Raw genomic sequence first — 13547 nt, 5'->3', positions numbered from 1 at the left:
ATACAGAAGCTTTATTGTATTACAAATAAAAAATTAAAGTGCAACTAATTGAATAATTTTTTTAAGTGTTTTTTTTTTGGGGGGGGGGGGGCATTTTCTTTTTTTTATTTAAAAAATATTCTGTCTACTGGTATATGTTTCTGTTTAATGTTTTATTGACACTGCATCCTCTTTTTAAATAGTTATTTTTTTAAAAGAACCAAATTGAAATTCAGGTCACTGCGACTATGATTATTTGTCAATTCGAACGATTACAATTGTGTCTGTAAGAGATCGGACGAACTCGGTGTGTACCCTACTGATGAAAATGTATCGCTATCAAATCGAATATATTTATACTTATTTTATTTGGAGACCAATTAATAAAACGAAACTAGTTTTAAATGTTTTAGTTAACACAAGATGCTAACTGTTCCAGGACACCAAACAGGCGGCATGGGCTTTGCTTATTGTTGAAGGCCTTACGGTGACCTATAGTTAGTTTAAACATATTTATTTATAGTGGATTGGGAAACAAGTTTTACAACTTATATTAATCCCTTTCCACTTTGCGGGTGCGAGTGCTGCCTTGTAGCGGCATTAGCCTACTCTTTTTCGAAATCTACAAGGGTGTCTTTAACGTGCAAGAGATAACCTATAGTTGTTAATTTCTGTGTCATTTTGGTCTCTTGGGGACAGTTGTCTCATTGGCAATCATACCACCTCTTCTATTTTATACTAACGTCAACATAATAGTTTGTAATAAAGATATGTTCTTTTGCCTTGGTATTTTTTTGGCTATATTGTTCATCTTTTGTCTATCCACTATCAAAATAACAATAGGCCAATATCTGCTTCAATATTATACATATGTACAATGAATAAACTTATCTGATTGTCATGATTATGATAACTGATTTCCTTTCACTAATAAGACACGGGCGTATCTTGTCAAGTGGCTCATTACTATTTGTTGGTCCACTTATCCTTATCTACATCAATGTACATTTAGTGCACAAGTGAAAGCGTGCGAAAAACGCGCATTGTGCTGCATGTGATATATATTTTAAGGGAATTCAAATCTTTTTGAAAAATGTATCTGCCGGTTTAAAACATATTTTTTATGGTAAAGATGAATGATTATATAGTTATAGTTCAAACACAAATGAAAAAGAGTAATTATATTTTTATTTTTTTTAATCGGCATTATGAAATTATTTTTCTTTTGATAAATGATTTTATAGCAAAAGTGCAAACACAAGTGTGCACTTTTTATAAATTTTAAAATGTAATTTGGTAACTTCAGTTATAAAAAATCGAAAAATTACAAAACACATGTGATACGAATCATTGTTATGCATTAAGAATTGATAAAAAGTTTTACTTACATATCCACGGTAAAAACGACACAAATATATATAAAACTAATCCAGTCTTCATTGATGAAGTTAACGTCTGTACTCAATTAAATTTTGTTATGAGGGAAATCAGTTATCAACTGACACTTAATGATGGAAACTAGTCACGTGGTTAAGATTCTGAAATTTAAACGAAGGAAATGGTCATTATCAGTATTAGAGTTAGTCAACAAATGTTCAAGTGTTTTTTTTATAAAGTTTAAGTTGAGAGCAAATTAGCTTCTGTACAAATCCGTACACAAACAAAGTAGACTGACAGACGACTTCAATAACAATTTTTCAAAATAAAAGTGGGACACTTAGTCTTACTGTATTCAAACTATTTGTAAACATTTTACCCTTGCTGGACTCTTCAACAAGACTGATGAGAAACATTAATATTTTTTTAAAACAATATGATTATTTCGTTATATATTTTTGAAAACTCAGTGTACATGAGAGCAGATCATATTCACCGATATTTTGTCAATAGTGTAAAATTGAGAATGGAAATAGGGAATGTGTCAAAGAGAAAACAAGCCGACCATAGAAAAAACAACAGCATGCAGAAGGTCACCAACTGGTCTTCAATGTAGCGAGAAATTCCCGCACCCGGAGGCGTCCTTCAGCTGGCCCCTAACAAATATATACTTGTTTAGTGATAATGAACGCCATACTCATTTTCAAATTGTACACAAGAAACTAAGATTAAAATAATACAATACTAACAAAGGCCAGAGGCTCCTGACTTGGGACAGGCGCAAAACTGCGGCGGGGTTAAACATGTTTGTGAGATCTCAACCCTCCTCCTAAACCTCTAGCCAATGTAGAAAAGTAAACGCATATCATTACGCATATATTTAAATGAGTAAAAATATGTTAACAGGACAGTTAAATACTGAGGGTCAAAGAAATACAGACAACGCCAAGACAAAAAGAAAACAGCGAAAAGACAAACACATCACATGGTTGAGCAAAACGAATTTCACTAAAACCTGTGTTTATTTCGGTCGCTCCGACAATGTCAACAACCCATACTCAGCACCAGTGTAATCCGTTGTGTTTCTAAAAACAATTAAAAAAAAGTCGCTTTTGTGTTGTTAACAAAAGAGAATAAGGACATTGTATAGTTGAGACAAGTGAAACATATTCTTTTAAAGAGATTCTATAAAAATCAATCAAATCAAGCCTGATTGCATATACGCTAGACGTTGGAGATGGTTTCACGATTAGTCGTAAAGAATCTTTAATGACAAAAATTTCTTGTAAACAGCAACCCTCTACCAAGGATATCATTATAGGAAACGAAAGTCTTGATATGTCGTATCAAATTTGTTGCTAGAATTACGTAAATAATGAAATGGAATGTTCATTTTGGGGTATTATTTTAGGCCACCTCTTTTATCAAAAAAGTTACAATGAGTTCTAAACACACTCTTAATGTCCATTCCTATGTGTATATAAACATGGATTTTACCAACTATATACAAATGCAAATAAATAGGAAAACGTAAGCCACTCGATTTATTAGTTGCTTAAAATTAACCTACAAAACCTTCTTATCCTTCTATGTTCTAAGAAAAGATTATGAATGTTTAAAATTATGATCCCTTTTAAACGACATGTTAAGCTATATACACCTTCTGAGCAGAACTAATGCATGAAAGTGATTTGCACAAAACAAAATTATCGGGGCCTTTTATAGCTGACTATGCGGCATGGGCTTTACTCATTGTTGAAGGCCGTACGGTGACCTATAGTTGTTAATGTTTGTGTCATTTTGGTCTTTTGTGGATAGTTGTCTCATTGGCAATCATACCACATCTTCTTTTTTATAGCATATGTTGTATGTAGCATCATAACATTGGAAGTAACAAGCTTTGACTGATTTGCTTTGCTTTCGACGTCTTTTATAATCTTTTTTTAAATACATGTATATACACCGGTGTTTAAGTTATTGTGTCACAGAGACTTATAAGAAACCACATCTTCGCTAACCAAGGGTCACGATCCACTCCCCCACGTAACTCTTGGCTAGCGAAGATGAAGCCAACCGTTCAGACTCAATTCCGACATTTTCCCAAATCCAACCAAGTATTAAATATATAATAAAACAACAGCTCTATTTTCAAATCTTTTATTTATATACTTGTATTTATCAAATTATTATTAATCATCATTTGTATTACTAATTTATAGACAAAGTACTGCCTACTTTATTTGATTGTACTAGTATTAAGAATGACATCTTTAAATAGAGATATCACCCAAATCTTAATCGTCAAAATATAACAAGATTAAAATTTGTCAAATATAACACTTAATTCTGATATAATATTTATTTAGACATTTAATCACGGATTATACTTGAACATCATCATATTCGCCTTACCAAGTGGTCATTAGAGAAATCTGGTTAAAAGTAGCAGGAAATGACCCCTATTGACTTATAGATGATGGTGTTTATTCAAAACTTGTTTACCTTATTTGATAATTTTAATTTCATGACGGTCAGTTGTTAACTACAGGAAACGTACGACACGTTGTATATATCGCGTTGCACTCTCTAGAACTATGTTACTCTCATTTGACATTGTCCTGTTTTCGTGCTTTTTATAAAAAACATGTCGCTTGCTTTTAAATTATATTTTCTGTTCGAAAAATCGAAAAAAAAAATGATAGAGATAAAAAAAAACTATCGTAACTTGTTCAATTATTACTACAATGGTCATCTGATGGTTTCGTTCATACTTTCGATTTGAACATTTTCCTGTTTATTTATTGTATTTTTAGAATAGACATTTACTTGCATTTTACACTTCGACGTAATTTCAGCTATGGTAGGTTCCGAGCTTATTTGGGTTTTTATTAACAAGATTTTGTCTATCACTTATGATTTCTTTGATATTTGACAATTATTTTCACATAGGTACTTGTTCAATTTCTATAGTTATCAAAGGTACCAGGATAATAATTTAGTACGCCAGACTCGCGTTTCGTCTACACAGGACCCATCAGTGACGCTCATATAAAAATATTTATAAAGCCTAACAGTACAAAGTTGAAGAGCATTGAGGATTCAAAATTCCAAAAAAGTTGTGCCAAATACGGCTAAGGTAATCTATGTCTGGGATAAGAAAATCCTTAGTTTTTCGAATAATTCAAAGTTTTGCACACAGGAAATTTATAAAAATGACCACATTATTGATATTCATGTCGACACCGAAGTGTTGACTACTGGACTGCTGATACCCTCGGGGACGAAACGTTCACAGGCAGAAAAAGAGGGACGAAAGATACCAAAGGGACAGTCAAACTCGTAAATCTAAAACAAACTGACAACGCCATGGCTAAAAATGAAAAAGGCAAACAGAAAAACAATAGTACACATGACACAACATAGAAAACTAAAGAATAAACAACACGAATCCCACCAAAAACTAGGGGTGATCTCAGGTGCTCCGGAAGGGTAAGCAGATCCTGCTCCACATGCGGCACCCGTCGTGTTGCTTATGTGATTACAAATCCGGTAAATAGTCTAATTCGGTAGGTCAAGTTCATGAAAGGGAAGGGGATTGTAGTTACGACGTAAGGAACATATCCGATATCATTTGTGAAACGGTTATTCCATAACGGTCAACCAACTCGTGCTGGCGTCCGCAAAATTTACGAAGGGATGATTTCAACTTCACCATTTGGAACTCTTGGTTTAATAGCTTCCTCTATCAAGAAAATCATGATAGGAAATGCAAGCACGGGAATATCGTATCAATTGAGAGATATATACCCCGTATGCAGTTGCTGCTGGAATGTTGCTACTTAGAAATGGAAAGTTCACAATTGGAAAGCTGAAATCATCTCTTTTGTCGTAAAGTTTTGTCTTCAACCGACCCTCATTGTCAATTTCTAGATGTAAGTCAAGATATGAAGCCGACTTAACTGTATCTGTAACTATCCTTTATCTCCAATTCGATGGGATAGATGCGATCCACATAGTCACCAAATTTTGAATTGTTCAGTGAAAGAACGTCATCTATACAGCGGAAAGTAGAGTTAAAGGATATTGCTAACTTCTTATCTTTCTTCCTAAGAAGTTCCTGCATGAAGTCAGCCTCATAATAATAAAGAAACAAGTCAGCAAGTAGAGGGGCACAGTTTGTTCCCATTGGGATGCCGACAGTCTGTTGAAAAACACGTCCTCCGAACGTAACACATATGTTGTCAATCAAGAAATCAAGCATCTTGATAATATCGGTTTCAGAGAATTTTTTGTTATAATCAGAATGATTCTTTACAAAGTATGACTTATCCCTCCCTAAGACAAGATACTTGTATCTACGTTGGCCATTCTGTTTTATGAAGCTAAGTAATACCAACTCTTTTAATTAGTGTTGTCAAATCGTACAATTTTGACTAACCGGTTACTCGGATAATCGTTCGACCGATTAACCGGTTAACCGGTAGTTTTAAGTTGTCGTTTGAAAGCCTTATCAATAGTACCATACTTGTACACATAGTAATAAGATGTTGTATGAGTGTCAATTTGACGACCTTTCATCCAAGTCATAATACTACGATTAAAGAATTGAAGTTTGTCCTTTGGCATAAAAGGCATGTCTGTGAGGATTGCTGGTGAAGTTTGGTTTTTAATAATTAACTATAGCATTTGTACCAACTTCAGATGGAAAAATATATAAAAAAAACCTTTTTGATCTAGTAGAATTGAATTTGTCTGAAACTATAGCTCAACATACGACCTGTTTCTTTACTTTGTTTGCTTGTTTCTTTTAGCATGTTACTCGTACTATCACGTAAACCTTGAGCACATTCACATTAGTTTGCATTTCACAATTTTTAAGGTAGCATTTCGTTTAAAGAAAGACTAAACCTTGCACTACGGAGGTAGTTTAAGATGTTGGTTTACACAATATATGATCAAAAACGAGATAATGAACTAATCAGTAAAATTTAATCGCATCTCTAATTTAAAGTTATTGTTAAAAAAACATGTTTACCAATCATGTTTTTTTAAGGTCCTGCCCCGAGCTCTAATTAATTTTATGTATTTAGGATCAACAATAGTAATCAATATACTGGACAATTGATCTGTGAAATTAATAATCACGACGACAATTTTTAAAACATAACTACTAGTATTTAATGATTTCCATGCAAATTTATATCAAAACTATCAAAATTGGAAAAAAAGTCCGGTTAACCGGTTAGCGTTTTTGGTATTCGGTATTCGGTCGTTCGAACGGTTAACCGGTTAACCGGTTAACCGTTGACAACACTACTTTTAATTTGTCTTTTAGTTTGGAATGTGGAATATTTGTGTAAAGAATAGAAAAGTCAAATGTTTTAATACTGTTACAAGATGAAAGAGAGTTAGATTGTATGTACTCTAAAAGATCTTTGGAATTTTTAAGTATCCACATCTGATTTACGCCACCTCTAGAATAGGCAGTTTCACAATAACTTTGAAGCCCGTCTTTGATTGCTGATAAAATGGATGTTAATAATTTAGAAAGGGGTTTCGTGGAGCACTTGGAAGACCCAGCAATATACCGTTGTTTGTAAGGACACTTATGTAGTTTAGGTATCCAATACAGTGATGGAAGATCCAGTTCTTCATCTTTGGTTGAAATACCAAAGGAACAAAGAACAGACCTATGATTATCCAGGATTTCCTCTTTGGTAAGTGTCGTGAGGGTATATGTTGGGTTTCCAAGTGAATTGTCTATACCTAATTCGTTTATCAAGCAATTAATGTAATGACTTTTACAGATAAAAACGATGTTATTTGGGGCTTTGTCTGCGGGGACAACAACATATTCATCATGGAGGTCAGATAGGTGTTTAGCAACATTTGGATCTTTGAAGATTGACGTAGCATGGGCATTGATGGACCCATTCAGTTTCTTAATTCTGATTTGTATCAGAAGTTTCGACCCAGTGGTGTAAATAGTTATCAAAGGTATCAGGATTATAATTTAGTACGCCAGACGCGCGTTTTGTCTACATAAGACTCATCAGTGACGCTCATATCAAAATATTTATTAAGCCAAACACGCACACATTTGATTTTTTTTTTCAGTCAGTCATGTCGGTTAGTTAACGTGCACCCCAGATATATTCATTATTTATATAAAACAAAAACCGGCAAAATAATACAAATACCGAAATCCAAGGAAATTTCAAATTGGGAAGTCCTTTATCAAATGGCAAAATCAGAAGCTCAAACTCGTCAAACGACTGGAAAACAACTGTCATATTCTTGACTTGCTACAGGCATTTCCTTTTGTAAAAAATAGTGGATTCAAACGGTTTTTGTAGCTTGTTAAACTTCTCACTTGTATGATGGTTGCATAAAATTGCAATTATCTTGACAACAATGTCTGATCTAAACAGGCAAACATCAAAGCCAAAGACGTAAGAAATAGGATAACAGTAGTGAACATTGTGTTCTTTTTTGTAAACTTATAAAAACAAACAAATGTGGCAACAACGAAAAACAAAAAGGCATAATTAACACATTAACTTAGCATAAACGAAGGACTAGCTCATTATAAAACAAAAATGACCACAGCCCAACAATTTGCAGGATACACAAGTACCGAGCCACGCCAAAAGGATATAAACAAAATAGACTAATATAAACAGTAAAGTTTGATAATTTACCAATACAAAAAAGACTGTGACACGTAATTAAGATGATAAACAACGCAGTACATAGAATCTATACTCCAAGACCACCTCATGTATTTGATAAGGAATATATATAGAAGGTCTTGGTATCCACCGATGAACATTTAAGAAAGAAGACGAGATGTTCTTTTATATACTCCTGGTTCATCAACTATCCTCTTAGACACTAGTGACGTTTCATGAAGTCTGGATAGCTGCTAAGAGCTCTTGAATACAGAATGAGTTATATAACATGCAGGTAAAGTTAGTATAATGCTACTTAGTTGGAGGAAATTCATAATTTCAAAATCGTCTCGTTTGTCATAGATATTGGTACTGAGATGACTGTTTTTATACCAAATTCTATGTATAACTTAAAGTCTTAACATCGGGTGGGGAATTAATTTGTGGTTCTAGAGGATGCATTAATGGAAACCAACCCGAAATATTTGTTAAAGTTATTGACTAAGCAAGTCGGTAAATATCATGTAAGCTGCACGGCTCGGTGACCCTATTTAACCCAAACTACGTAGGAGTTAATGTTAAACAGCCATCCCGAGTCGACCGTGCAGATTAGATGATATATACCGACTTTATTGGCCAATAACTGTATGATCACATGACGCCATCAATTTACGTGAACATTTTGGAAATATGCGGACGATATATCACAATCGGCTCATAGAAGAGTTTTCTTGTATATAGGATAAAGAAAAGGTGCGAAACACGCTATTGTGTAGTTTAAATTTGGAAAGTATTAAACTTAATTTTTTTTTTCATATTTCGGTTTTTTCTAAAAAAAAAAAAATCGATTTAATGGTTGATTTTTTTTACGTTTCTGTTAAATTCATTCACAATTTTTATATAAATAAGAGACGAATTAGAAATTGACGTTTTGTGTAGACAACTATCTTGTGTTAAAAACTATACTATATGATATAGCTACGCCTCATGGTGTACTGGGGTACTTCAGGGTGTTAAAATATCCACATCTACGGATATGAACGTAGATAACGAATTAATCCCCGGTCTTAGTCCGAATTGGGCGAGTTTTATGGTAATTCGGGTACAAAGTGTAACGCAAAAACAACGTTTTTTTCATTATATTATCTAAAAAAGTTTTATTGAAATTTGAAAGTTTCACATATTTTGTACGGGGTGTAGGGTACTACCTTTGGGAGAACCCTACAGGTAGTCAAATATAAGACGTTATTAATACGGAGACAGAGAAACTGGATTGAGTCAAATTTGGCGCTCAATTTTGTGATCGTTACGCCATAGATGGTGTGACGTCGACGTGAGTTATTTGCATAGCTAGGTCACAGGCATCTATTTCTATCCATTGGAAGGTTGACTATCCATATGTAATACGTATGAATAGTCGACCTTTCCATGTGGTGATGTACCTATATCAAAAATAATATCTTACGATCCACGCTGTTTTGATACAAACTTTACTATGATTCTAATTAAATTCGATCCAAACATAGTTACTCAAAAGGTATTCATTTTTAAATAGTCGTAACAAATTTCATTGAGCACGAAACTAATCCAAATCAGGTTTTATTTCTTTGGAATACATTTTTTTTTGGCAGAAATTACAATTTAATAAATGTTATTATCTCGTTTGAGCATCTGGCGTATTAAAATATAATCCTGGTACCTTTGATAACTATTTACAACACTTGGTCAATGCCACTGATGGTGGACGTTTCGTCCCCGAGGGTATCACCAGTCCAGTAGTCAACACTTCGGTGTTGAAATGAATATCAATAATATGGTCATTTTTATAAATTTCCTGTTACAAAACATTTTTTCGATTTTTCGAAAAAAAACTAAGGATTTTCTTATCCTAGGAAATTTGTTTACCTTAGCCGTATTTGGCACAATGTTTTTGGATATTTTGAGTCCTAAATGCTGGCTTTACAACTATTTTGACCTGAGCGTCACTGATGAGTCTTATGTAGACGAAACGCTCGTCTTGCGTATTACATTATAATCCTGGTACCTTTGATAACTATCAACTGTGAAACACTGATTTCAGATTTGCATTGTTCTCAAAATATATAAAATATTCATTGTCCCGTGTATCCCTTTGATTGGAAAACATCATGTTTTAGCATAAAATCGTCAAAAAATATTTTAGTCTCGCTACACTCGGTGATAATTTTTTCAAATTCTATAGAATTACACCCCTTTCAAAATCCATGTTTCGGCCTTTAAGGTAAGAGTGCTTTGAAACTGTGCAGTATATTTGAGGTAGTTAATTCACACCTTTGTTGTGTATTATCCAGATCACAACACAGTTAGAACAAAGATAGTTTACCCATGTCATGCATGTGTTAAGGATTGTTAATTACAAGATGCACTACGAAATGTGACCAAACTACTAGATACCTTAAAATTATTCATTAAGCCTCGGTGACCGCGTGTTTTAATCTAGCCGGTAAGCTCATGTGTTGTGAGGTCGAATCAGATTGCCCCAAAAAAATAACATTGCATACTTTTAACTTTTTTATCAAATCTTTTTATATTCCATATTGAGTTCACTTCATTGTAAAATGCTGTTTGTCACTAATGATTCATTTAAAAAGGAAGAAGCTTGTAACTCTTTGTACATTTCATCAAGTCCGAATATGTCACCGAATGAGTTACAAATGTTTAAAATACATGTCTCGTATACCAAAAGAACTTTTGATCAGTCCATAAACCTCACAAGAATGAACTTTAAAGGAACTCCTGCATAGGAGATTCTGTGTTTTAAATAGAAACATAACAGATTTGATGAATGCATAGATGGTAAGATGTCAACGAAAAGCTATAAAAATCATGTACTCAAATAAACTTCTAAATAAACAAGAAGTTTTATAAATTGAAGCTCGGTTTCAATTGCCCAAATTGTTGTAATAAATAGTTGAGACACAGAGGTTTTATTTAACTCGTAAGGAAATTCGAAGGAAGCAATTCCTTCACAGTTCGGCATCTTTCTGTTTAAAATGATTCTCAGAAGTAAATCTAAAAATTAAAATACAGTTACTCTAATTATAGGGATCCACAAAAACAATGGTTTGTCACTTTCATCAAATTACTTTTATTCAATTAACTATTACTTAATATGCAGCACTAAGTGTTAAATCGTTCCCTTGTTGTATAGTTACGCATAAACACATCTTATTTTTATTGTGATAACTACAGCTACATTATCTGGACCTGCAGTGTAAGATATCATCATTACACATGTTGGAAATACGTTTGACAAATATGAACGCCTTCTCTGTACAATTCAATTTAAAGGAGGCATCTGAAGATATAAATTGATTTATAACATTAATATGTAAAAATTTAGAGTAGCCTGTAAATGCCAGAAACACTGTTGCTTGAGGTTTTATGGTTTTACAACAACACCCTTCTTAAAAACATATGAACATGGCAATTTAATGGTACTGTAAAACAATGATATCTAATAATGCATTTGAAATAAGAAAATGTAACTACGTTTACCAATAAGACAACTTTCAACCAAAGATCAAAGGAAGTATATAATAGCTACTATAGGCAACAGTAAGGCATTAAACTATGGAAAATGCCCATACCATATTGTCGGCTATAAAAGACCCCGACATGCAAAATATGAAACAACTCAATGGATGATACTAATTGATTAAATTTTAAAAATTTACGAAAAACAAATATGACAACCACTGATCTTCATGGTTTCGGACTTGGCACATACACGTACGAAATATGCGGTGAAGTTAAACATATTTGAAGACGCCAACCCTCCCCTAACCTGAATAAGTGTTGTAACTGGATAGCATAAGAACAACATAAAACAAGAGTGCACACGCTGAAATGTCCCATTACAGCTATTCTAAACACCACATATATCTGACATATATGCTTATAGTTATTAAGAAACAGACCTATCACGTAACTGCAACCTTGATCACCAATCCATGAGATGATGTCAAGGTCAGATGAACCAGGTCTAATGAAAACGAAGACGTCACAAGGAACCACACACCAAATATGGTTATAACATCACTCGTAATAAGCGAGAAATTTGCATAACAACAAAAATATCGTAAAAGTATTCCAATTAAACTCATCATAGATACCAGGACTAAATTTTGTATATACGCCAGACGCGCGTTTCGTCTACAAAAGAGTCATCAGTGACGCTCGAATCCAAAAAAGCAAAAAAGGCCAAATAAAGTACGAAGTTGAAGAGCAGAGGGAACCAAAATTCCTAAACGTTTTGCCAAATCCAGCTTAGGTATTCTATGCCTGAGGTAGACACGCCTTAGTATTTCAAAACTTCTAAATTTTGTAAACAGTTAATTTATAAAGATCTATAAATATAACCATATTGATCAATGATAATAGACCACTTTCGAGTTCACCAGTCACCGGCAAAAACTCGTCAATTATACACGCCTTTATGACGTCATTTACCAGATAGAGGGACTCGCCTGTATCCCTGCACTATTTACGTTCATCAAGCGTCTTAGTGATCGTCTTTGTGCAGGATAAACTAGAAATAATGGTTGCTCTGTAGGTACTTACTGACAATTCCCTAATGACAGCAGTGTTGATTGTCAATATTTTGAGAATTCAATTTGCCGAATAATTCGTATAATATAGAATTATAGTTTTCCAACCACTCGCTCAACATTGGAAGGGAAGTGACGACGCCCCTAAACGCACAAATGACGATGATAAAGGCGCGTATAATTGACGAGTTTTTTTCCGGTGACGGATGAACTCGAAAGTGGTCTATTCATGTCAGCACAAAAGGTGCTGACTACTGGGCTGCTGGTGGTTCTTATATCTTTTAAAAAGTTAATTAACAGAAAATATATAGCCGTATATCAATGATATTTCAGTGAGGACTACAGGACTGGTAAAATAGCATCGTCACTAATATTGTTATCGACCCAATGATTGTAAAATCTCGCGAAAGAAAATGATAGGCGATATTCTCGATTCACTCCCTAAATAAAATAAAATCAGGTTTTACCGAGGTAATTTACGGAAAGAACATTCAAATTTCCATTGGAACAATATAGGGTATTTTTTCTTCTTCTTCAAACAAGATATCATTAATGAGTCATTTAAAAAAAACGAATAACAAAGTGTATAAAAATAGTTTTTATATATTAAATTTCGAAGAGAGTGATACTAATTCGAAGTAGAGACTATAAAAAAGCGTAAAATTTCTTTCAATTTAACTCTTATTTCAATTTTCGATTAAAACGGATGAAATTGTATGTCATGAAGATTCAAATACATCTTCCTTTTAGTAACATCTTTCTGTTTACTCGCATTGTAAAATTTATAGAAACTTTTACTAAGGTTCAAAATCTCTCAGGCAAAGTTGACATTGGCGGTTCTTGACTATTCTTTATAGTCCCGTTTTCAACAAGTATTTATACATCCCTGGATTGAAGCATTTTACGTAGATGAGGAACACATCAGACGCGC

At 33.6% G+C, this 13547-nt stretch overlaps 1 protein-coding gene across 2 annotated transcripts in view; it reads right to left on the bottom strand.

Moving 5' to 3' along the window:
- LOC134722264 (adhesion G protein-coupled receptor L3-like) overlaps positions 1-1507 on the bottom strand; it is a 29171-nt gene extending 27664 nt beyond the window's left edge. For both annotated transcript variants that reach the window (XM_063585876.1, XM_063585882.1), the window contains exon 1: positions 1368-1507. In XM_063585876.1, coding sequence (XP_063441946.1) covers positions 1368-1419 — 52 coding nt within the window. In that variant the 5' untranslated portion in view covers positions 1420-1507. The remainder of the gene's footprint in view (positions 1-1367) is intronic.
- Between the last annotated feature and the right edge of the window lie 12040 nt (positions 1508-13547).

The sequence above is a fragment of the Mytilus trossulus genome, chromosome 1 (assembly GCF_036588685.1).
Source record: "Mytilus trossulus isolate FHL-02 chromosome 1, PNRI_Mtr1.1.1.hap1, whole genome shotgun sequence".
NCBI classification, from domain to species: Eukaryota; Metazoa; Mollusca; class Bivalvia; order Mytilida; family Mytilidae; genus Mytilus; species Mytilus trossulus.
Note: the sequence above shows the minus strand (reverse complement) of the source record. Positions and strands in the feature narration are given on the sequence as shown.